Source organism: Pieris rapae, chromosome 4 (assembly GCF_905147795.1).
Source record: "Pieris rapae chromosome 4, ilPieRapa1.1, whole genome shotgun sequence".
Lineage (NCBI taxonomy): Eukaryota > Metazoa > Arthropoda > Insecta > Lepidoptera > Pieridae > Pieris > Pieris rapae.
Window position 1 is genome coordinate 516,334 of NC_059512.1, and position 27,371 is coordinate 543,704.

General features: G+C 33.0%; 1 protein-coding gene across 2 annotated transcripts; it reads left to right on the plus strand.

Moving 5' to 3' along the window:
- The first annotated feature begins 144 nt into the window (after positions 1–144).
- LOC110997172 lies at positions 145–26,621 on the plus strand. Of its 2 annotated transcripts, none has more exons than XM_045628112.1 (19): positions 145–237; positions 5,805–5,945; positions 6,439–6,563; positions 6,910–7,082; positions 7,628–7,758; positions 10,140–10,339; positions 10,692–10,880; positions 11,983–12,125; positions 12,660–12,811; positions 13,036–13,214; positions 13,824–13,999; positions 14,351–14,499; positions 15,092–15,352; positions 19,947–20,127; positions 22,254–22,636; positions 23,073–23,242; positions 24,243–24,352; positions 25,426–25,552; positions 26,133–26,621. In XM_045628112.1, exons 2-19 carry the CDS (start codon positions 5,807–5,809, stop codon positions 26,418–26,420), a joined length of 3,276 nt encoding a protein of 1,091 aa, XP_045484068.1. In that variant the 5' UTR covers positions 145–237; positions 5,805–5,806; the 3' UTR covers positions 26,421–26,621. The 2 variants fall into 2 exon arrangements, with proteins under 2 accessions (XP_045484068.1, XP_022120904.2); XM_022265212.2 differs by having other exon boundaries at positions 23,076–23,242.
- The last annotated feature ends 750 nt before the right edge of the window (positions 26,622–27,371 follow it).

The following is a 27,371-nucleotide window of genomic DNA, read 5'->3' on the forward strand; positions in this document are numbered from 1 at the left end:
TCAATTAAATTTACGAATTCTAAAATACTACAAGTATTAAAGAAAAATAAAATCGCTTAAAATGTTTTGTAGTACAAATTAATGGACCTAAACAACTTCCGCTCCATCGCGCGCCAAGAGCTACACTCAAAGCAAATGCTCAGTGCACGTGTTGTGTCTGTGGCAAAAAGGCGGGAATTGGAAAACATTTTTGCTCTGTGCTTTTGTTTTTTCAAATGGAGTGTTTGTGTTAATTTGGTATGGTTATTTTTATTTTCTCTATGATGCATATTTTGTTTTTTTTTTTAATTTACAATGACAAGATCATATTTCTTAATGTCTTGTTGAGTAATTTATGTAAAAAAATATAATATACTTTACAGGTAGGATACGAACGTAAGACGAGCATCAATAGTGCTACGAGCTTTTGTTAATAAACCATTATGTATTATCAATATTTATAACCGGAAGTTATGTACTCTTTAATCTATTTACTTACATGTTTAAGTTTAATTAAAATTCATGAAAAAGTACTTTGTCGCCGTTTAGTACCGATAAAAAGTATTCATTAAAATACTAGTTATTTTACAAGAAATTATTTAACCACACTTAATGTAAGGCGAAACAGGACACTGACATTAAAATAAATTAAGTCGTTGTAAATATACATATGTTCGATACTTTTGTAAATTATTGTGTCAGTTAAGATTTATCTTGATAATAACAAACATCACGTGGATATAACTGACCAAGGTCTACTTTTTGCTGCTATGTTAAAAAACATTTTTATTTACCCGGTTCCATTAAACTATTATTATTTTAATTATTTTTATTTAGATCAGGCTACCTATTTACCAAGTTCTGAATGGCTTAATACCATACTTATCGTCGTGGTTCATGTAAGATCCTACCTCGTTGGATGGGGGATGTTTAGGTCCGTTCGGGGCATATGCCCCCTTCGGGTGAGGTATGGGGGCGCACCCTGCTGATACAGGGCGGGCTAGGAGGCATAGGCTCGACTAAATCTTCTATAGTTTAAATTGAGGCTTATAATTTTGACGAAATTAAATTTGAGAATATCATTTAAGAGGTATAAAACATAAATAACCTCTTCCCAGGGATACACAAAAAATTTCATCGGTAAAGCGTTTCAGAGGAGTTTGGTTACAACATAGCATATATATTCTTATTTGTACTTCAAAGCCTTAGCTCGAGAGACGCGAACCAAACCACTAGCCTCACATTAAGTGTATTTTAACCTAACACAGGCAAGTTAAATGTTTTAACCGATTAGGTGCGTCACAGCCGACTGCCTCGACCTTCCAACTACAATACGCTCACAAATTACATGTCATTTTTACTTTTAAATATCGGTTCATTACAAGGACACTGCGAATCATTGTTACCAGCCTCCGATAACGTGAATATCACTCGCGCATAACATAATTTAATATGGCGTATACAGAGATCAGCTGGTTACGTATAAGGTGCTGCTTGATTGGATAGGTGATATAGTTTTATTATTATCAACACTAGTTTTTCAACCTTTCTACGCCCTTTGTTTAAGAACTGGCAGTAAATGTAAAATTAAAAGCATTTAATATTAAATTATTTATGGACGTTCATAAGTGTACATTAACCTATTAACCATTACCACCTAAATCATTTTGAAGTTGAATTCAAACTTTTACGTAGACAAGTGACTATTGGGAATAGAGAAAATAGAGTGATGCGTTTCGATCCTTGGTGTCTGCCTGGACATAAAGGCATAATATATAAAAGTCTTATAAAGAGGAAATGTTTTGGTTCTACTGAACCGTTTAGTCAGAATATTTATTCACCATTCATCCTTCCCTATAGTAGAACACATGCTATAAATTATATTAAAAAAGTTAGGAATCTTATTCAAAACTTCGATAACGTATCCCTAGGTTTGAAAAAATCACTGCATCGAGTTCACTGCTAAGACCAAAGTCAAAGCTTACAGAAGACATCGATATCGACGTTATCTATGGGACTGATGGCTCTTTATTAATGTCTGGAAGATTTATAAATAAAAAACCGACTGCGCGTGTGAAACATAGATCATCTACTTACTATAAAAAAAAAGAAATATCGCGGAACATATACTACATTTGAGGTCAAGAACAAAAGTAATAGTGCCACAGGTTTGTTTTTTGACTCAGCAATACATAGCCAAGACATGATAAAAGCGAGACCACTTTTGTCGGGTCTCTTATCTTACATGCCTATCTCCAGACAAAGCGATTTATAAGTGCCGGCTTATCTCTGTCTTATTTGCACCCCGAAATATGATACAAAATATGTGCTGTTTAAGAAAATGTTCCAAGTCTGCAGAGCTACGGAGTGGGAACATACAAATATATTATTACAGAGGGATGAAATATTTCTTTCAAGAGATTTGTATCTCCGCTACATCAATTTATTTAAAATATTTAGTATATCAACACGATAAAATCATCATAAATATTTCTGAAGATCCTGTTTTCGCTTCACAAAGTAATGATGAAATGAACAAATGAAAATTTGGTAATTACTTAACACACTTAAAAACGTCTTAATTAGATTTTATGTCACTATAAAATAAATGTCAAATACTGTTTTGACCACTCATCACGAGTGCCCCATGGCCACCTGCGCATGGCCGAGCTCGCATAATGTCCTTTCCGCCGGAAATAGAACAATTACCGTTTTGATTCCGTTTCATATTGTAATTCACGGTAATGAAGCAAATCACTTGAATGTTTATTCATGTATGCTATTGTTAATATATTTGTAACTAGACGATATTCGGAAGTTATGTTTGGAAATAAACGTTTGACTTTTATTTTTTTATTATTTTAAAACAATATTTGTATAAGAAATATAATTCGTTTGCTGAGTAATCATAACAATCAAATTTCACTACATAGTATAAAACAAAGTCGCTTTCTCTGTCCCTATGTCCCTTTGTATGCTTAAATCTTTGAAACTACGCAAAGGATTTTGATGCGGTTTTAATAGATAGAGTGATTCAAGAGGAAGGTTTATATGTATAATAACATCCATTAAATAGTGGAAAAGTACTGTTACTTTTGAGGTTTCTAATGTGATGTCGTAAATAATTACATTTTTTCCGCTTACATTGCAAACGCAGGCTGAATCCTACGAGTTTTATCAAAATAATGTACTAAGTATTGTACACATTGAAAAGGTCTACAGAAAAGTCCGTGATGGTATATGCCTCTCTCTTATGGATAACCCACAATAACTTTTTTTTGTCATTTACTTTTTACGACAAATAATGGCTAATTTTCGAAGCGATTTTAACCAATACAGCATTAATCCTTAACTAATTAAATACCTTGAATACATTGTTCATTTAATATAGATCTACACAGCCCATTACAGCTTATTTAGCAGCGATCGAACGCGTATATTATCGGAGCTTTCCAGCGACGGAAATAACAATACATAATAAAAACCTGCTTTTCATCAGCATTGCACCCGTGCGAAGCTGGAGCGGGTCACTAGTACTTTATATTTGATTTTATTTACATATTTCCTAAACTACATAGTTACAGAGAGTAAAAATAAATAACAAGAAAATGAAAACAAATTTAAAAAGTTTGGTTCTGTGGCTGTGTATCTTTAACGCTGGTAGTATTTCCTCGATGTATTGCGATACTCATTCGTTGAGCGAAGAATCTACCAGTCGCTACAACCTTAAACTACTAACTTAAATCTTTAAGTAGCGACCCCCACAGCCTAAGAGTCTCTTCTCCAAAGGGAAAATTTTATATATAATAAATATACTTTTATATTTAAGTTTACTATTATTATAATACTGTATATCACTATGTTAATACGGAGATAGGGTTACATTTTAAACTGATGCAATCTGACAAGACTATACTCAAACGGATTTGCACTCCATTTTATAAACATAGGAATCATTTGTGCTAAATACTTTTGTTACTTGCAGGTAGTGCTTCATATTCAATTATATGACGAAATTGCTATTGAAGTTAAGTAAAATGGTTCTACAATATTTATTGTATGTTCTACAAATACAATTACAATCTTACTACCGCTGTTATGACAAAAAAAGATATATTAATTATTCATCTAATTATTAAATATTATTAGAATTAAGTTCTATTTACTTTTTTTAAACACACGAATATGTTAATTATTATTAATATTACAAAAGAGTGGCGGAGAATTTATTGCAAGTTCTTTTCGTCCGTTCTACGCCCTTTGATTTAAGAATTGGCAGTAAATGTACAATTAGAATCATTTCATATATATTTGTAAATTGTTACCTAAGTAAATAAATGATTTTGAATTTAAATTATTAAACTCAATACATTGATATAAAAATAACTATATTATCATGGTGCTACGTATTTAAAAGTAATGGCTATCACTAAGCCATAATGCATTCATTTAAAATGTTTCTTTCATTTTTTTAATACTAATTTGATAATTTGACACATATAATTAGCTTTTTGCTAGAAAGTCTACCTTTATCTTCGATTTTGTTCGATTTGGAGACATTGGACTTTGGCCTTTAATTAGATATTCATTAGAATGATTAGATTCTAATGCAAAAATTGTCGTAAATATAAAATATTTTCACTTGAGGACTAAAATATTTACTGAACACATTTTATTACGGTACAAGCCACAATTTGTCCTTGAGAATCACCTCACATATTTTTTACGAGAGTAATTACTAAGAGGTAATCTTAATTAGTATAATTTTAATTAAATGAGATAAAGTTTTTTTGGTTTGTTCATACAATGAAACTTACTGCAAAAAAATCCTTAACTTAAACATAACATTGACTTAATAATTTAAATGGATATCGTTGCAAAACTGGCTTCAGCTTGCGACTCACATCTCAGGAATGATAATATTGTAAGTTCGATTCCGGGCTATGCACCAATGGACTTTTTTTTATGTGCGCTCTATATTTCGCTTCTATATTTGCTCGAACGGTGCAGGAAAACATCGCGATTTCAGCCTTAGACCCAAAAAGTTCACTTTAAGCCACACGAGGCCGAACACCTGCTTGCTAATTAGACTTACAATGTACCAGGTACAGAAATCAGGGGCCTAAAAAGGTTGTAGTGTCACTAATTAAACTTTAATTGTACTTTACTTTACTAATGTTTAGGATAAGTTAGTTACTTATACTCATGAGCAGCGCAACTGCAATTATAATGCGGCATTTAATAAAAAAAATACTAGAAAAATATTATTTATTGACAAATATCAACAATAAATTATTGTACTATATATGTGTGTTTTTTATTCAACATCAAACGTTCAAAGAACTAAATCACTTTTTAATTCACATTTTATAAGAAATGTTTAATTTAATATAGGTATTTAATGTTATTTCAATATTATATATATACGAATCCTTCTACCAATGGAAGCACTATTGTTCCAAGTGCCTTGTCTAACACGAATTATCTGCGTAATTCTAATGCTGAAGATTTTGATATACTTATTACCAACAAACCAAAGAGGATGTGAAGAAATTTTTGAGAAGCGGGAAGACTGAATTTGTTTAGCAGTTTCTTTTTCTTTACTATAATAATATGTGTTAATTGTCGTTTGTTCAAGCTATAATTTCATTTTTTTGTCTATTAATGTACGTATGTTTTCCATTTCATATATTTCATTCATTAATGTAATCGTTGTGTATTGTCTAAGTGGTTTGTGTTATAATATGGATATGTGTTAGCTGTAAGATTGCTAATAAATAAACATGTATATAAAAGCAGGTGAAAAATATAGCTAACTATTTCAGAAATGGGGTCCAGTCCTTCAGCTATGAGTGAGACTCCAGGTGGGGACTTACGCCTGCCAGCATCAGGACTACGGTTCAGTGCTCATCATCTGAGATCTGTCCACGCATACATTGAAACATTATATGAAGAGGATCAGAAAAGTAAATATTTCATTCTTTGTGAGGCTGCGCTATTATATAAAATTTTAATTATCAGCTCTTAACCAATTAACGCCCGAGATAACGCCGACATTTTCCCTCGTCTCCCGTCGTCATTTTCCCTAGTCGAGAAAAATCAATTAATCATAGGTCTTTTCAATAGAACTGTCATTTACAAAACCACATTAAGTATAAATCATATTATCTATTTTAAGTACTCATAAGATAATACAAACCAATTATTGATTAAATTATCTGATTTATAACAAACTTGATTTTGTTGTAAGAATCACGGAATATTGGGAATCAAAACAGGAAATTGTATAAAAGATTGAGCAAAGATTGGGCAATCCTGACGCTTACAATAGAAATGTTATTTATATTCTAATTATCAGATGCAATAAGTATATACATATAACAAGTATATCGATATAAACTAACTTAAAATATAAATAATAATTTAGTTATATAATAATTTAGTGTTTGAATATCACAGACCGAATGTCAGTGTCAACGGAGATGATGGTGGAAGCCCTCGTTCAAAAACTTGTGGATGGAGCTGGGCAGAGGGACCCTCGGTTTCGTTGTAGTCATCTGATAGCCTTGCACCGTGGGAAGAAGGTAATATTTATTTAATGTTGAATGAAGAAAGAACATACAACCTTGTGGTGCAATTCTAAGCAAACAATTCCTGGCAATTTTTTGTTAATACAATCTTCAAATTTGTATAAAAGCTGGTGGCTAACTAAATCAGATAAATCAATTACTCATTCACAGGTAATCTAATAAACTATAAACGCATATAAAAAGTTATAAAACACCTGTTTAAATCAAGATCATAGAAGGGACGAGAAGAACTAGTTTCAACCTTCCCCTGCCACTCTTTGCTGCATGGATTTGCAGCCGCACCTCATATTGGCTCAGTGGGAACACTAATAAATGATAAAACATTGTTTACATAATACAGATGCGGTCTAGATCCCTAGAATACCTGGTAACCATCGATTCTTTACCACCTCTTAACACGGATGATGACTGCCGTCTCCAAGAAAGCCCTGTGGGCTATGGAAAGGTACGCCTGTCTGGCCGAGAGGCAGACAAATGGGGAGAGTTTCTAACCTCGGCGGGTTATTTATGTAGGTAAGTAACCTTTTCAGTTCATATTTATCATGCAATATGCCAAATAATAATTGATTTAGCGACGTTAACGCTATCGCGTTAACATCGCTGGTTCCGCATGAAATCGAAACGTGGAAATATATATTCCCCGTTATATGCTTTATGTTATGTTCCTTTATTTATCATCATAGCATAGACATACTTCACATACATATATCTTTTCTACCGAATAGTTTAAATTGTCGCATAAGTATATGTGGTTCTAAAATGAATACTTTGTTTGCCGTTCATTATTTTGTTTATATATTTAAAAACCCACACGAATATATATTACCGAACCTTCGACTTAGGCTCCTCCAAGAGATACCAATTTTAAAACGCCGGCAACGCACTGGCGGGCGGTCTGGTATCCTTGGGTGGCGGTATCACTTAACAGGTTAGCCAGGTTTAAAATATGTGATAACTGAGCAAATATATTAAAATCCTGCGCAAGTGTGTAGCACTGTTTTACCAAATTTATTGTACTACGATTGATATTAGGAACTTAAAACAATTAAATTGTATAGGGATAAAGTTGTGGAGAGATGGGTGCAACTGATAGCCCGATGCGCGCAGTCGCGCGGAGGCGGCGCTTCAAGAGTCCTCTGCGCACGCGCACATCAACATGCTTTACCGTATTCCTACTGCTATCTCGAAAGTAAGTATCTGAAGATAATACTGTAAAGTGATATACATATAAAAAACATTTAAGAAACGGGTATTTAAATAAAAATGCAATAGAAGATTTTTTATGAATCACACCCAATTCAACTTTGCATGGCTTAAAATATGAATATATTTAGATATAGAAATCTGTATCTGTATCTGTTGACATGAAACAGATGTGATAGTAGGCAAGTAGGTGATCAGCCTCCTCTGTCGACTTTTTGAGTATAAGGCCTCCTCAATAAGTAAGTTAGTTAGTTAAGTACTTATTATTTGAACTCTGAGGTTTATCTTTATGAGAAAAATCGTAGAGAGACTTACAAGATGGCATTCCGGAAAACCGAACAGTCTCTGGGGTAGCACAGTAAACTTCTTCATATGGGTTTCTTTTAAAAAGGTGGGCTAGGCTAGGAAGTTCGCGGGGGCGGCTATTAAATTTATAAAAAATAAGAATGTTAATTTATCGAGTAACATCAAGTTTAATAATCTCGTTGTAAATATACCTATATTTAGGTCCAATATTATGGCTAGTAATATCTCGTATTATCATAATTTTCAATTGCTATTTGCTATTCGGCGCCTATCAAAGCGCAATATAAGCGAGCCGCGTAATAATTGGAAATTTACATAAATTCACCAAGTTTCCTAACTTTGCAAATTCGGGCGTGATGTGTATCGGTGAAGTTGCTCCGAGTTCAAATGGATTATACATCACCTCAAGTGCCACAGAGCGATTAAAGCAGTTAGAAAATTTACTGAATAAAGGCACTATTTTTATGTTGTAATTTAGCATAATGTAGGAAAACAATTTTCGTCTTATATTTCGGATTGTTTTAATTACATAGGCTCTTCACTGCGTACATTACGATCGAGCCTAACTTTAGACTAATACGTAATTTAAGTCTGACTGAATTTCCTAAAAAGGATATTTAAGAAAGTGTTCAATAGCCTTACTAACAGTCTATTAAAGAAAAATACACTCTGTTCTTGTGTGTTCACTTACCGCTGTCTCGCATTTAAGACTTTATTCACCATAAATAATAGAATCATGCTCAGATTCAGAGTGAATACGGGTGGAATGAAACGCAGAAAATATCATTTTTTTAAGAAAAATTTTATTTATTCTAGAAAAGGGAAAATAACAGATACATCACAAATACAAGGTGATAAGTTATCAAGTAATAGTAGTAGTATAATAATTAGCAGTATTGGCAATGGTTTAGACGTAAAACATGGGGTCCTAGGTTTGATCCCCGACTATGATCTAATGGACTTTCTGTCTATGTGCGCATTTAATACTCGCTTTTACGGTGAAGGAATTGATGCAGAAATCTGAGGCACAGACGTGAAAGGTTTTAGTGCCATTGGTATATTGATATACTTATCATAATTGTTGCTAAACTTCGACATTAATTTTGTTTGCACTCAAATAAAGATCGCAAGATTGCGTTCGGTCGTCTTGGACACGTGCGATTGTGTCTGCGTAAATAAGTATGTTTACACACTGCAAGTATGTACTACAACCATTGCGGAATCGGAAGCAAACTTTACATGTTCAAAATAAATTTACGACATAGTCAACAAACATCCAAAAAATATGTTATTCCCGCTGGTTAAGCCCACTTTGTCACAAAGTTGGCCTGAATCCGAAACCAACTTCACGTCAAAATTTAACTGCATACGCTGCACCGTGATAATGCGAGTGACAAGTTGGCAACTAGTTCCTCGCATGGAGGATTAAGGAAGGAATAAATAACTTTATTTTAAGCAAATAATATTGAATATTCTTATCTATATTCTAAAATATATTTTCAGAATGATATTGGAAATTTTTGCAATTGTCTAATGTTCCATATTTATATTTATATCATAAGAATTCAGGCATAATTTTAATCTTAAACTACTGTCTCTGGTAAGTCAGTGACACCGACAACCTCTTTTTTACACTCTGCTCTGCTCTATTCTGTTCCGAGTCCTTTCCTTGACCGTATTTTCCAGATACTTTTATTATTTCGACCTCCCCTCTTCGAAACTATCTTACTCGTTTTTTTTCTTATTTTTTAGGTAGCAATATATATTCGTTTTATATTGATAACTAAACAATAGTGATTAATTGTAAAAAATATTGTAAGCCATTAACGAACACATTTTTTTTGTCTAGCATGGGTGCAAAAAGCAATTATTTGACATTAAAAGGACTTCAAACACGGAACTGAAAAAAAAACAATATTATTTATTAATTTCTCTTCTTTAAGTTGAGATATACCTTGGTTAAATTATTAGTACCTAGAAAATACTATTTGGAAAGCATTATATTTTTTTTAAGTAGTAGAAATCAATATGCAAATTATTATAATAAGAATTATCTATCAGCATCACACCAGAGCTCCACAGAGCGTCGACTGGCGATAGTGGAGGGTCCGGCCTGGGTGATGCTCCGTGTCGGGGCTGGAGAGGCGGAAGCAAAGTTGATGCTGGGAGCAAGGGTGGGTGGATGCAGCCCTCATGCGTATACCAGTACTGTACCCATCACACATCCGTTGGCCTTGCTTCATTATACCGCTACTAAAGGGGTCAGTATTGGAAATAGAATTACAAATTCCTTCCAAAAAATTCTAATACTATATCAGATATAACTAAAACTACAGCTGTAGCATAGCATTTATAGCTTTTTCGGCTCCCAAGCGTCTTCACTTGGAGATGTGATATCTTTTTATTTAAATTAAAAAGAAAGCATTCTCTTCTCTAAAAGGCCGGCAGCGTAGCCGTTCCGTGGGCTCGTTTACGCCCGTAATTTATATATAAATAATATACAAGATGAGTAATTATTGTGACTGGTAAATTATACAATTATTTTTACTTAATTACTCGTTGCTGCAATCATAAAGTAATATTTTATATTTAATTGAATATACAACATTTCAGGGTTACTACGCAGTAACAGTAGGTCCACCATCATCAATGGTCTGTGCTGAACGATCTTCCACCTGGCAACTGTGGCACCCGGCGTTGGAAGCCACATTAGACTCGCACTGTGCGGAGTATTCTCATGTGGGAAAATTGGCTGGAGCCTTGAATGTGTTGGTTGACAAGATGAGAGAGGGCTGCTATGAGGTACGATCTATAAACATTAAAGAAAACAGCATTGCTTGGACTCTCCGAGTTTATACTAAAATAAGTTTGAACTGTCGTGATTTAACTTCAACATATAGCACACATACAAGTGTTTTAATGGATAAAAATCTGAAACAAACTTAGTATATATAAAGTGTACAATTAGAAATCGTGACGTATATATAAAATTCGGCATAATGGATATGTAATGGCTCTGAAACAAATAAATTCGTTCAAATTTATTGAAGTTGATAATTTTTTTTACTATTAACGTCGTAAAATTTTCAAAGCAAACATTTGTTTGATGCGGGATGAGATAGTGGTCGTTACGAAGTCGAATTGAAGCGATAAATCTCCGGGAATTGCCAACCTTTCTTGTAAGGCGTACAAAATCTTAGTGTGAAGTTTTTCTTTGTATCCTCGGTAACAAAATGGAAGATTGATAACTGTAATCACGTTAACTATATTGTGTATTTAATACAACAAATAAAGTTATAAATCATCTAAAATATTTACAAAAAATGATACAAACGACGTATTTTTTTATAAAAGTAAATAAAAAAAAGTTGTTAAAATACATGTTTCAATGAAAAATGTTCAACTCCCTAGCATAAATAGTTAGTCCAGCCATAAGGTCTGTTACAAATGAAAATGCATTTTTTAATAAGGGAATGTATATATATATGCATAATGATTAGTCTCAGCAAAAAAATATATTCTATTCGAAATTCCCACCTTTAGCTTATGTCTGTTCCAAGATTTTTTTAATAGACTAAATGTCGCCGTGTCGTTTAAAGCAGGCTGAACTAAACTGACCATAATTTGAAGTCAAAAGGCTTGAGGCTTCAATCTTATAAACTGTGGAACGTTGGGTCCAAACCAGGCTTGGGTAGTTCGTGCCTTGTGACCAGGTACAGAATCCTGCTAGAAAGTCCACAATATATTTTTTTAATGTGTATTGCTGAGAGGTTTCACAACATGATTCGAGACTGTATCTTAATACTTTGGCTGAAGTTTTCACCCTATTCTCACGAAAGTTTAGTAGTATGGCTAATGGTAGTAGTATGGATAAGTATTAGCAATAGTATGATGATGTATACAGGGTTCTCTCCAACTGCTAAGTCGTTATGCAGTCAGTTGCGCTCTCCGGCGTCGCCTCTATCGATGTTCCACCTATAAAAGCACCACTGCAAGGGCCTGTCTCACTTCCCACGTCTCCTATCATCTTCTTCTAATTTTGGATGAGTAAGTATAATAAGAAGTAATTATGTATATATTGGGTTACCTTTCCTTCTGTGAGCAAGTAATGCTACAGACAGGGAGAGCAGAACAGAACCCTAAAGGATTCTAGGGTTAGATGACGCAGAGTAAATAAGACAAGATATGCCAATCTCCTACCTCCTAGGTAGTGTGTACTGCAACGGACGCTGCTGAACGTGGCCGTTTAGGTCGCGGTAGTATGCAAGAGCGACCCTGGAGCTTCTGTGTGATTGTAGAAACTACTCGGGTTGGTTTTAGTAGGTATTGCTCACCCAGTATCGAATAGTAGAGGTGGTTCAAGTCTCACGAAAAACTCGATATTATTTCTAATTATCTATCTCTGCTATATTAGCTACCACACGCAGTCACCTCCGTTGTTAAACAAGTATTAAGGTTCAATTGCAGACGAAATTTTAATTGTTTAGTGTTGAAGTTCTATTATAGTTTAAGCAAACAAATAATGTGATTAGTGATAGTGATTCTTCAATGCTATATAATAAAAAAAATCTTCATATCCAGCCTCCTTCAGCTGTGTTCAGGCGGTGGTGTCACTGGATTCGTGTATCCCGTAGAGAAGGGTTGCCTCGTCAGAAGGGCGGCGAGAGACATCAACTGGACTGCTGATATTACAGCTCTGACTCGATGTCTGCAATATTTGCATAGAATTACTGGTTGGTTTTTTATAAAATATATTAAGGGTTTTAACGTTGTACATCCTAGTTTTGATTCTTCGGTTCTTTCAATTTAATAGTTTAATAATAACTAAATGTTCCTATTAAGTAATTATAATAAGTTAAAATTGTATAACCTCCTAATAAATTACGATTTTTTAAGGCAGAATTTTCGACCCATATAATATACCAAATTACACATAAACTTCCCGAAATACTTTTAGGAGACGAAGAAATCCCTAAATCTCCCTCTGAAACATTGGAAACAGCGATCTTTAGTAAATGGGAGAGACTCTCACAAGAAGTAAGATGCACTGGACCTGGGAGTTATACGAAGAGACAATTACGATATTTGAATAGAGTCACATCAGAATTAGTGCGGTGCAAGCGTTCTATTGCATATGTAAGAAACCTTTAATCATTACTCGGAGTTGATCCTTATATGGCCTAATATAATAGATTGTTAGTAAGTATTTTGCGGCATGTAAAAAATGTGTCGGGCTTTATCATAACTTAGTTGCAATCTTGATTAATGGTGTATGTCCTCGAGATTTCACCATGGGTTCTATTCAAGTAAATTAGTAAAATAACGATAATACGATAAAAGTGTTAAGTGCTAAATAGTAGTGTGTTAAAAGTAGAACTAAAACAGTAGTGTTTTCAACTTAATGAAGAGTATAAGTACCATTGGTCATTTTCTTATTGAATCCTTAATTTAAGATTTTAATTTACTGTAATTTTTTGTAGTTCTTGAGATACTCAAACTTGCTTGTAATATTACAAGCTAATATTATATATATTTTTATTCTTTGTAATCCTATGTATAAATGTAAACTTCGCGTATTTATAATTGCGTTTATGTATTATCTATTATTAAGATAATTTGTAAATAAAATCACATTTATATCTGTTAATTTTTTTTTGCCTAATTAAAAAAATTGTCTTTACGTTTTCATGAAAAAGCACTATACTAGTTTTTGTGTGTATTTTTTATAAATTCCATTTATTGTAGGAAAGTCACAGTACATTTCGAGCCAACCTCATTCAAGTTACGGCGATGAATTTGGAATCTATCGAAGATTTGATTCACATAATGGCGATAATTTTGGATCAAGCGCGTGATGTGTATTTGAATAATGTTAATCGTAGAACAGTTGGAGAGTTTGAAAGGGAATTGACGGCTTATAGGTAAGTATAAGGCTTTCTTTATTTAATTAGGTCTTTTTTAGAAGAGTTTGTGTCCACTTATCAGATTTTTTATTTAAGAGACAGATCAAAGCAGTTTAGTTTCAGTTAGATTTTAAACTCGGTATCAAGAAATTAAAAAAAATAATAGATTTTGACAGCATTAAAATATTTTAACAATATAACACAGTTAATGTCAGCCAATTAAACATTTTTATATTAAATATGAGAATTGTAATGTATATTAAATATGAGATTTTCCAATCATTTAATTAAATTATTATTTGTATGGGCATAGTTTAAAGAATTTGACTAAAATATTAAAATTGCTAATATTTGTCCCATATATGATAGGTCTAAAAGGTGGAATAAATTGAAAGACTACTATGATGCATCATCAGCGTGTTTAATAGACGCTGTGAGACGAGACAAGGACGTGAGAGAGGAAGACCTCACAGAAGACACAAGTCTCATGAATACTGTTTTACACTGGCTTTATAAAGGTAACTAATAGATTTGCAACATTTTATGATTTTTTGTGATTATGAAGATGCATGGGGCCTCAAACTTCCCCACACACATCACAATATTATACTGAAATAGCGTACTAATTCTTAAGAAGTGTGTGAGTGGCCGTGACGAACCCTCTGTCATTGGGAGTCTCCATGTCTTACTTAACATCAAATGAGCCCTTTGCCCGTTTGCCCCCCATAAACAAAAACGTCCCGTCCCTCTCAGAGAGAGTTCTTTTCTTAATAGACAAAATGATATTGTTTTTAGGAGCTTCTTACTTTTATACATAGGGTACATATATTGTTTGGGGAATGCTATTTCTCATGCACAATGTAACTTTTTTGCTAGATAAACCTAGGTTTTACTAGTGTCTTTGCCCGCTTGGTATGGTTATTGCACGATTAATCACTTTCAGAATACCTGTTTATACTGATGATGACAAAAGTCGATAAAAACTCCTTCAATCTTTATTTAAATTTATTAAAACCGGTTTAACCGTACAAACATATCAAATGAATTGATCATAATATTAAGACGAGAACTACTTGGCTTATTAACTGATATAACACAAATGAATTGCAGGTGCGAAAGAAGATAAGAAATACCTCGGCCCAGTTTTAAAACCATTTTTAGATGATTTATTCGTGTCATCATTAGAAAACTCGTGGTTTTCGGAAGACTTTGTATCGAAAAATAGTGATTTGGAAATTGACGGATTGAGGGAATACTGTATGGGGGTCCATGAAGGCGTCATAGAACCACGAAATGGACTGATTGAAGTAGCAAAGAAGCAAGCCTGGGCTAAAGCGATCGTGGATTTTGTTGATAGACACCGACTTATTGGTACGTTTGTAATTATTTTTAGTATTACGCCACAAGCCACTAAAATATTCAAAAAAAGTATTTTCCAACCACTTGGTTCCAACGACTTAGGATCATATGAGAAACAGCGTACCAATTCTTAAAAGGCCACCAACGCATTCGCAAACTACATGGCATTGAGAGATTCCATGGATGGCGGTATGACTTAACGTCAGGTGAGCCATAGATAGAACAGGGGGCTAGGCCTGTTCTATAAAAAAAAAGTTGTTTTTCTTTAATATATTATCGTCATACTTTCCATCCTGAGTAAAAATACCGCCTACTTACCAAGTTATCTACTTGTTCCATAAACCTATCAATCACTTAAAGCGTTTTTCATTCCTGCTACCAGCTCCTCCAATTCCTTGGTTTGATCGTCTCCATTTTTATTTCAATAATACTTAATCTTACTTAGTTACCATTGTTTTTAAGTTAAAAGTTCTCTAACTTACATAAACTCCTATTAATAACCTATACAAGTCTCCTGCCGACCCAGAATTTCTTAATTAATTTTATTTAAATGGTTTATTCACTCAGCTATATGTAGTTATGCCATATCATGGTATGTTTTTTTGTAATCAATACATATTTTGTGATTATTGTGTGTTTAGATAGAAAATTTGTTATAAATGTTTCATCCAACCTAACACAAATTGAAGGATTTTCACCCCAGAATTGTATTAATAACATCATCATTACTTTAGATTTTAAAGATCTGTCCTGTTTAGTAAATATAACTTCAACTTATTAACTTTATAACTTCAATAAAATGCTTGAAAAATATATAGACGTTTGTTTCTCAGTCGACAAGTATACGCACAGCACCAAGTACCTTCAGTACCAACTATACTGATTCTACTGTGTTGCAATCTCCATAAAGAATCTAATCTAGTAAATATGTAATATTAAAACATAAAAAAACACAATTTCTGTTGTACGAACACTTTTTTTTCGATTCGTCGATTACAATATATTAATATGAATACAGGGATTTAAATCACCTTTACATAATTCATAAAAATTATCCCAAAAGGGCAAAGAGGATCGGGGTTAACACAAACCAGCCGTTTCTGAACTCTGACAATACTTTTGTACCTGAGCCGTAGTTTAATGAAATGGTCCCAAAATTTTGGTGAAATGTTAATGCCGGAAACATTGATATTTATTTCATGGAAGAGCAATTATAAAGAAGAAAGAAACTAAATATTGTAATCTTTTGTTAAATGGTTTGTTGTTTCAATAATTTGAATCCTGACCATATTTGCATTATGTTGTGACGTAAATCTCTAAAAAAAGTTTAAAAACTATATCTAAAGATATCCTAAATATAACTAGGAAATTAAAAATGTTTGCCTTTTTTAAACCGTTTTTAAAATTAACGTTGTCTTTCAAATTAACGTTGCCTTATATTTTAAAAGATAGTATTAATAGAATATATATAAAATTTATATGATCCGTCAGTGGCATCTTCTTCTCAGCAGCGATAATTTTGTCAGTGTCAAGAACTGGAGGCTGATCACCTACTTACTTATTAGATATAAAAAAATGATCATGAAACAGATTCAGAAATCTGACGACCTAAAGAGGTTGTATCGCTACTGATTTATTATTTATTTATTTATTTTATTAACACTTCGTTGCATTACATAAAAGAAAAAAAAATTAAACATAATTTAATGAAAACTGGCAACTGGCGGCCTTATCGCTTTCGAGCGATTTCTTCCAGACAACCACTGTGAGGAAAGGAAAAAAAAATAGTTAATATAATAAACGAACTTGTATTTTCAATATGAGCTAAGCACTCAAACCATGTACCTAGGCATTAAGTATTAAGATTGATTTTATTAAGGCAAATTCAATCCTCCTGAAAATAAGCACATCTAGTTAAAAACCAAAGGGCGCTTAAAGCTAACGTTCCGATACTTTGAGAAGTTTCTTAAACTAAAACTCGATATAAATAACTTAATTATGTTCTAAACTTTGCTTCTAAGATAATGCTCGCAAATGTTGCCCAACATTTAATGTTTTTGAACCGTGCTATATACTTGAAAAGCGATAATTGACTCTGTGATTGTATACATACCCGATACATCTCTAACACCGCCCAGTTATCATTTCACAAAAAATATGTAGACAAAATGAAAAGATTGTATAAGTCAAGCAATTCACAAATGGCATAAGAATTAAATTTAGTTTTTGCATAGGCCTTATTTTGACATGAGGTTTCAAAAACTAACACAGATACAGCTCATGCTTATAACTACTCTCAGCCACACTCAGACACACCCATTCACATACTCACACATTTACGCATAATTAAGGTCTTCCACTACTTTGGTTTAATTAGATGTACTAAAAATGGTTTGAACATGCACACTGCCACAAAATAAGTGTAATCTATTTAAAGAAAACACTTTATCAACGGATTGAAACTATGTATTATTATAAACTTATAACTTATATATAAAGTCACCGTAATCACGCACGCTGTAAAGCACGCATATCGTCGGGAAAAAATTATCAACAAGGAAATCTTTGAATTAATTATTATACTTATTGTGAGGTAATGAAACGCTTAAACGAGAAATATGCTTGATACGTATTTATTTATAAAACTGCCGACTCACACATTATTAATTAATGAACTGTGAATTATTACCTCTACTTTTAAACCTTATACCAATATAAATTTTGATGAAATTTCTCAATAAGTTAATTTATTTTAATTAAACTAATTGGTTCGGGTGATGTGTTTCGGCTATATTATAGATATATATCTTAGGCTTATTTATATCATATATTCCTATATGTGTAAGGTTATATAGCCAGCTGTATTCTTTACATTATTTGTAAGGGAATTAAAAGTATCAAGTGTTTCGAAGTAGGATTTTCCCAGACAAAAGCTACCAAATATTTGCCCTTTCTTAGTTTAGGTTTGTGTTGTCATTTGTTTGACAATCGTCTATCCTTGGCCGTCCCTCGGGAAATCAAAAGTTAGACGTAAGGGTCATCGAGTTGACTATCTTTAAGTTTAGGAAAGTGAAATGTTTCGAGTTCAAAATTAGGGGATTATTGTATCGGAAGAAATATCATTAGGTCCGTAGAAAAGTGGTAAACTCATACAGTATTTACAATTTTCTTAACCTATATAGCAATCATGAAAATTAATAAAAAGAAAATTATACAAATTATAAAAGTTTGGTCCCTATAACAGTGTACCTTTAACGCTGGCAGTATTTTCTTGCTGCTGCGATTTACAATATATATATTTGCTGTGGTGAATTATTATTTTTAAGTGGTGTTCATTTACGTATAACGGTGTATTGTCTGGAACCTTCTTAGGGAACATTTTCACGGATTTCTTTTCACCCACGTTTTTCTGGAGTGTGAGATATTGGTGTTGCAAGTGTAGAGTAAACATCGAAACATATTTTTTAACATAGTCTATATATATTGGCCTTAAAATCATTATTAGAAGTTTCCATATAAAAGCGTGCAAACTTCCTCTACTGGAGTTTCACCTCTTCGTTGTTGATATCCCCAAGTGCCCACAACTTGGTTCGTCATTTTTTATAAAAACAGGAAAGTAGTGGAACCGTCTTCCATCTTCCTTGGACAATATAATATGTGTTTATTTAAGCGGCGATTAAATACGTACACCCTAGAGAGGCGTGTCCTCATAGAGTCCGTACATCATTGGGATTGTGGCCAAGCGTTCCAATTATAAAAAAAACACTATGTCTATAAAACTTTTTGCACTTGTCAAAATCGCTGTAATTTTATTTTTAATATATAGAGATACTCCCAACCCGGCTGGTCCCCGTGGGGAATTAGACCGAAACCCTCCAAAAATAAATAAAAAACAACATTATAAAGAAAACAGTAAACAAACTCTACCCAGGTTAGGGAACAACATGGGGTAGAGTGGCCTTAGAAAGGCCAGAATGGAGTAGATTGGAGGAGGCCTTTGCCACCTGGCAAGCGGACAAGCAGAAATGGAAGAAAGAATCAATCTACGAAAAATAAAAATAAAGAATACGCCGAAATGTCCGGTAAAAAAGGCTATTATTATTATTATATAGAGATACTATAGTAGGTGATCAGTCTTCAGTGCCTGACACACGTCATCGACTTTTTGAGTCTATGACATGTCGGTTTCCTCATGATGTTTTCCTTCGCCGTTCGAGCAAGTGTTTCGGACATAGAAAGAAAGTCCATTGGTGCACAGCCGGGGATCGAACCTACGACCTCAGGTATGAGAGTCGCACGCTGAAGTCACTAGGCCAAAACTGCTCTATATATGTTATGTTTATACAAACAAATAATTTGGCCTATTAAGTTGAAATCCTATCGTTAAAGGAGCCCGTTGCTTTCCTTATTAATTCAGTTTCCATGGGGATGAGATTGTAAATCTAAATACTACACGATGGGGCGTTTCGTTTTATTGTGATTCATCTACAGCATCTCTAGCCATAGATCTCCGTGTCAACATCTCCCATTTGACAATCTAACGACTTTTTTTACAATGAGTTAAATTACTAGACAAAATCGACAGATTAATTGATATTTATTTCAGATTTCCGTTTAATATTTCCAACCGGCGATGGTCTAGCGGTATCATATCCTCTGAAGCTTCCTTCTAGAAGAGACCAAGCTAGAACTTTGACGCTGAATAGACGGGATAAGGCTGAAGCTAAACTGAAATTAGCAAAACGATGTGTTGTTCACGCATTTAACGACGTTCTTGTTGGGAAACGGTGAGTGTGACTCGAGGCAGAAAAGGAAATTATATCGTAATGCGTAATGTGTTTTTTAAGGCAGTTTCTGCCACGCACCATCAATATGTGGATCCAGTTACACACTGAAGCATTGCCGAAATAATTCAACTTAATTAATAGTTAATTTATCAAGTATAATATCGTATATTTACCGCTGACTGTGAGATTTTAGGGTATTTTATAAGTGCATAATAAAGTACGGTATTATATTGATCAATACACTCTTACCGAGGATACGTATTATTTACTTACATTTATTACAGTTTAAGTCGTGTGACAATCATGTCTTGATGTTGTCAAAAATATCATGTTTTAATAAGAGAACTATAATTGTTACGTATATATATATACACGGCGGGTGTTTAAATAGTCCACAAAAAATCTAATTCAGATTAAGTTTTTTCTCATTTAATTTGAATTTCTTGTACTAACAATTCTCCACATCACAGTCGACCATCAGGGAATAAGCAAAACGAGAAATTCCATCCAGCCATTTCCAGTTTTAATTTGCTTCAAAAATCCGGTCAAGGTTTTCAGACAAGCTTTGTTTATTTAAACTCGCTACGTGTGTAAAGGACATTTTATTACTTGATTACGTTTTTTTCTAAATATATATCATTCACCTTAATATGTTTATTACAGTTTCTATATGAAACTCGCCGTACCACGACCTACCGTAAAACGCCTTCGGAATAAGAAAGTAATAAAAAGCGTTTATTTGCAAAGAAAATAGTAGTAGTAGACTAATTATAACGATAAAAAACAATTAGCCATAATAAAATAGGCCTGCAAATGGCATATTAATTATAATGTAATAAATAATAAACAAGTATAGTTAAGATATGGATTGTGTTCAAAATATCATTTCACATTATAAAGGCATATATATTATTATTATATATATATTATTACATCTAGGAAAGTAAATAATTCGATAGCCATGGCGTAACAAATTTTTAAATACAATTATCGTGCTACATTTTGACACCTACAGCCATGTTGCATTCCTTGGTAGATTCAGGCATCCTTTAAATGTTTTGGTTACGTCAAAATACCGAGTTAATATAAAAAAATCATCTACAGTTTTACAAGAGGCCCAAAATCCATGTCCTCCAATACTCTTTCCGAAGATACAATTATTGATTTTCGTTGGAAAACAGAAATAATACAAACTATAAATAAAAATGGCTTCAATAAAATGTATCGGTTCTTCCTAAATACAAGTTTTTTTACACTGTAACTTTTATATTAATAATAGTGACATAATAATATTAATAATTTACATATATTATGGATAAAATAACAGCTAAGATACAATATATATTGACAATACAGGACAGAAAAAGAAATCTACTTAACACATATAAATAGAATCTTTGAAACCAAACGAAATAATCGTTATCAAAGGGAGTTAAGTGAGAAATATCGGGGGAATCCTTTTAGTGTGAATGGAACGTGATGGAGCCTTTCCCAATGGTTACTGTATTTTATTAGAATTCAGGGCAGACTGCAATGTACGGTACAAGTTTATCGCTGACCTTGCACAGATTTTGCACACTTTTTCGGTTCATTTCCAACTAAAAGTGAACATAAATCTAGATTTGTTTACTTTAAAGCTATGTTTATAGGTGTACGTAGTATACGTATTATTAAGTATATCTTTACTTACAATCATAAAACAATTTGCCAAGTTATTACTAATCAATCACAATTATATATCAATACGATACTAATAACACTTTTTAAACTTAGCAGTTAAGTAAGACCAATCTCGAATTAGTTGAATTAATTTTACTTTGACGTGCACATGATGGCAACCGCTCGCTATTATTAATATAATATTTATTCTTTATAATAATAAATGTTTACCTTTAGTTCGGTGATGTTTTTCTTCATACTCCAATTAGAAAGCTATTAAGCTTTAAAAACAGCTCTTTTTAAAGAGTGTGGTGAATGTGGTGAGAAGGTGGCGATGATTGCCATCACTGAAGATAGAAAAGTCTGTTGGTGCACTGTCGGGATTCGAACCTACGACCTAAGAGGCGAGACGCGCGCTCAAGCGCCAACATTGCTCTTTGAAGTTCCAATGTGACCTTTTTTTACAGATTTAAAAATAAACAGAACCACCACGGGAGTACCGACGAAATTTTAACTTGCGCCAAAAACGGTAGCTTTTGGAGAACTACCAAACCAGATATTATTCCATCAGCGTCAAGCACTTTGGAGGTTCCAAAGGTCAGACGTAGACGTCCAGCCACTATGTACGGGTTTCCAGAAATTTCTATCACCAACCAATCAGATACAAAGACAATGAGACGAAAATACCATACATTGAAGAGCTTGGTGTACTCAGACCAGGTAGACGTTAAGGAGATGCGGAGAAGACCGAGGTCTGCTGGGTCTTCTATGAAAAATAAGGAGCCATTGAGTAGACCGAGTCTTTTAGAGACTCTTGATTTCATTAATAGCGTAAAGGACGCACTTTGCGGTAAGTATCCTCATTCAAGCAACATTTGATACGAAACTTAAATGAATTATTACAAATTTATTTATTTACAGTTGAAATTGCGTTATTAACATTTAATATATTAGAGGAGTTTGTAGACTGCACAAAATTGGTCTCTACAGAATGAAATAATTTTTACAACTGTTTTACCACTTTTTTTTCTATTTGATGGGCTTTTTCACAGATTCACGTAGGAGTAGGTGTGTATATCAAGCCTAAATACACATATTATATATGTCGGAGCAATAGCGCTGGTATCGGCTGCCATTTTCATTATTTAATAACATCAAAGTCAAATAAGTTCAAATCAGCTATATGATTTATAATAATTATTAATATTGGCGAATCTGTAATTAAAAAGAAAGATTTTATTTGAACGTATATGAAAACATGTATTTCATTTAAAAATGGTTTGCAGTAGAAGAGTCAGGCGTTTCCGATGTAGAAGATAGTGGCTGGAGCGTAGAAGATGAATGGGTTCTCACTCAAGTCACTCCACTTAACATGATAACAACAAGCGAAACGGGAACATTACATCTTTTGCTGTCGGATATTATACTTTGTGCTTTACGAAGAGGATGTTTTACGGTGAGCTCCATACACTTTATATAATACTAGCGGATCCGACAGACGTTGTCCTGTCTACACGTTTTTAATTTCAAAATTTCAATTTTTAATAAGCCATTTTGATGAAAATTATTATTCAAATGTTATGACAATATCTAACGATCCAGCACATGGCCACACACGATATAACACAATGATAACAAAACTTTTTTTAAATTTCGGGACAGACTAAAATTAAAATTCGAATATTATTTAAAATTTGACACTGCAATGGTAGCGCCTCTGTCGGATCTGTCGGATCCAATGTAAAACATTCCAAAATCAACAACAACTAATAAATTGAAAATTAATTAAAAAAACATTGTCCAGCGGACAAAATTGTGAATCTAAACCATTCCCAGATCCCCTTGAACACACACAAAAAATTTCGTCTAAATCGGTCCAGTCGTTTAGGAGGAGTTCAGTCACATACACACGCACACAAGAAATATATATATTAAGATAGAGCCCGTTAGTGAGACCCACACGTTAGTGAGTGTGAAAATTGTCGTTCCAAGACTCAGACTTCTACATGTATCTTATTAATCTTTTATGGTGGAGCGAAATAAGCTGCCTAGTGCTGAATCATGATGCCCTGAGAAATTCAAATCCCTGCACACATTTACCGTTTATGTGTTTATTTTACTTGCTTGAAGAAGAAGTTTGTGATCGATAAATTCTGAAACTACACAACAAATTTTGATATTGTAAAAATGTTGATATTAAATTATCCTAATAAAGCCAAGTCAATGAAAAATGTTGCGAAAGGGAAAAATTGTTGCCTTTTGAGGGCTTCCATCAATTTCATGAAACATGCTATTTCTATTTAAGGAACTTGGCTCCCTAATTGAAATATATTTTTGTGCTAATATTTTATTCCAAAAATTGAGGACAGTTATGGACACAGCTAGTGTCGAATAAAACAGAGAAATGTAATCTCTGGCAAAGGGTATAAGTCAAATAAAGGGTTGTCTTTGAATAGATGTTGCAGGAATTGTGTTTGTTTCTTGGCGAGTCGAGCGAAGGAGCGTTATTCTCGCTCCATCGACTGTCTCGCGCCGCTCGGGCCAGGAGTAGCGAGCGTGTTAATAGGTAAGTAATGACTCTAGCCATATCAAATATCATATGATTAAATTTTTAAGTGAAACTTCTTTAGAGAAGTGCATGAGGGTTAAAAAAATACTCATGAAACGTCACGAAGATGTTTAGCGTTTTTAGCGGTGTTACAAAGTGAGCAAACGGGAGAGAGCGTTTGAGAACGATTGAGAGAGGGTGCGAAAGAGAGATCGATAAAAAATAAACGCTGTTGGGTGATGTTTTCGTTTAGTAGTTACATGTTATTAGTTAGATGGCAATTCCGGCGCACGTCTTGTGCAGTAAACGTAGATTTTTTTATTTATTTATATTAATATTTGCACGTATACACATAGATAGTATGTATACACAAATACATGAAGTGATCATATACTGGTATATGATCATCTATTGGGGCTTTTACCTTATTAATAATTAATTTCAATCAAAGTAGAAGTTACACTTCTGACATGTGCACTTTGTAAGCACGCATTTTTTTGATATTACACATATAAAGTAACACAATATGAATGAAACATGACTTATAATGTTAATAAAAAGCCAATCCGATAGGTACTTTTGTGTTTAAATCTCCGTATTCCTTGTTTATGTATGAAATTTTTAATTTACTAATGAACTCTATTTAGGTAAAAGTAAATTGATTATAAACATAATGTACTTAATCACCTCGACACCTGTTCTATTTATAACTAGGAGCCCCCGCAAACTTTACCTTATTACGATTTTTACTTAGCCTACTTTTTTGATGGTTAGACACCAACATATGAGACGTTTTGATGTTGCCCCATATATAATAAAATTTTAAAAATTTGGCTCAAGGAAATAATAAAAAAACCTACTCGTATAGCTTCAGTAAATTTTGCCATTCATTGTCATTTATATATCTGATCATAGATCAGACAATGATAAGTACATTTTTGGGCAGTATGACTTTTTAATATATCGATATAGATTTCTCAATAATTTAATCGCTTGTAAAGTAATGAAATTGGTTTTATCATATTTTGACCTATAGTCACAGATATATAAATATTTCTAATACAGTACATGTATCACACATTTAATTTTAGTACATGGAAGTTCCCTGAAGCACACTTGCCCATTATAACACAGCAGTACAAAGTTCGATCACCAGATTATTGCTCTGGAGATGAAACACAACCTCCCCCTATACCTAAGCGATCTACGTCTAACGAAGTAAGTACAAATGAAAATATTTTTAATTTATTTTTATTGTTTTTGATGTCTGATTTTTTTTCTTTGATTATTTTTATTTTGTGAGGTTATGTGTGTGTGTTTTGTTTGTAATAAATGTTATGTCTGTCTGCCTGTAAAAGAGAAAATATAAAAACAAAATATTCAAAAGTCACACACGCATCGACTATTTCTGCTTTACAAACTAGGAAAGAGAATTATTTTGGTTATAAAGAAATTAATCTTTATTCATTTATTCCACTGATCATGTTTTTTCTAAATATTAATTACATGCCGATCAGGCGTTGGTGCATCTAATAATTCGTTTTAATTAAAAACATGTTCCACTCGTAGGAATTCCGAGCACTCTGCATATCTGCGCATTTTCCTTTCTTTTTTTGAAATTTCAAAGTAAGATCTTGAAGATAAATATCAAAGAACCATAAAGAAGATATTTTTTTATTAATCATATCTGTTGATGGATAATTAAGTCTTAAAAACGCACTATCTTTGGATTAAAGTTGGGCTAATGGAACTCTCTCAAACTGAAGTATAAAAAAATAAAAAAAAATCCTTTTTACAGATAATCAAGCATTACGACTGTTCACCTCAAATAGAAATCAAACCATCCACAGGAATAATTAATCCCATATATGACATAAAAATACCAAAAGATAAATTTGTGAAACGAACGAAATCGTTAAGTAGGACCCCTAGTACCAAGAGTGATAATTTGACTTTACGTAAAAACAAAACAAATGACGTACAGAATGCTATAGAGGGGATCGACATGAAAAAACATTTTCTCCAACGGTATAATGGTAACGGGACTATAGGGTCATACAGAATTAGTAGGAATAATTTTGAATAGGTGCTTACAATATTGCTTACTGTTCACCCCCGTAAATGCTGTTTACGCAACCTTGTATTTAAATAATTTTTGTGAAACATTGCCCTGGAATTTTTTGTTTCCTGCATGTATATAGGTTCAAAGATACTTTATTTCTCAAAAAATTACATTTACTGAGTGAGAAATTTTTGGGTGGGTTAGTCGTCATCGTGTTATTAAACTATCTAAATATAAGCTATATAAAATAAAAAATATTAATCGCCAAATTTTTTCTTTCAAAAGTGCAGGTAGGTACAGGTAGTAATAACTTTTGACACGCTCGTTTAGACATAAATAAATGCTAAAAATGAATTTGATTGTTTGTAAAGGCTATAATTTATATTGAATTTTTACGATTTTTATAGACATACATAATATCTATGAGTGGATTTCTTAAATTTGTAAATAGGTTTCATTTCTTTTAAAGTGGAAGGCAATTTATTAAATGCTTGTACGCCTTGATGCATTGTTTCTATATTTGGGATTTATATTGAATCCGTAAAACATGCGATCGAGTAAATAACTTTGTTTATACTTTTATTAACCTTTGATTTTTCGAATTTTGCCGTCGTTCATGTTTTTAAATATGAATTTTTAGTCTAAAATACATGAACTTTTTGTGAAATATATCTTAATATATATATTTCTTGTGTGCGTGTGTATGTGACTGAACTCCTCCTAAACGACTGGACCGATTTAGACGAAATTTTTTGTGTGTGTTCAAGGGGATCTGGGAATGGTTTAGATTCACAATTTTGTCCGCTGGACAATGTTTTTTTAATTAATTTTCAATTTATTAGTTGTTGTTGATTTTGGAATGTTTTACATTGGATCCGACAGACGGCGCTACCATCGCAGTGTCAAAATTTAAATAATATTCGAATTTTAATTTTAGTCTGTCCCGAAATTTAAAAAAAGTTTTGTTATCATTGT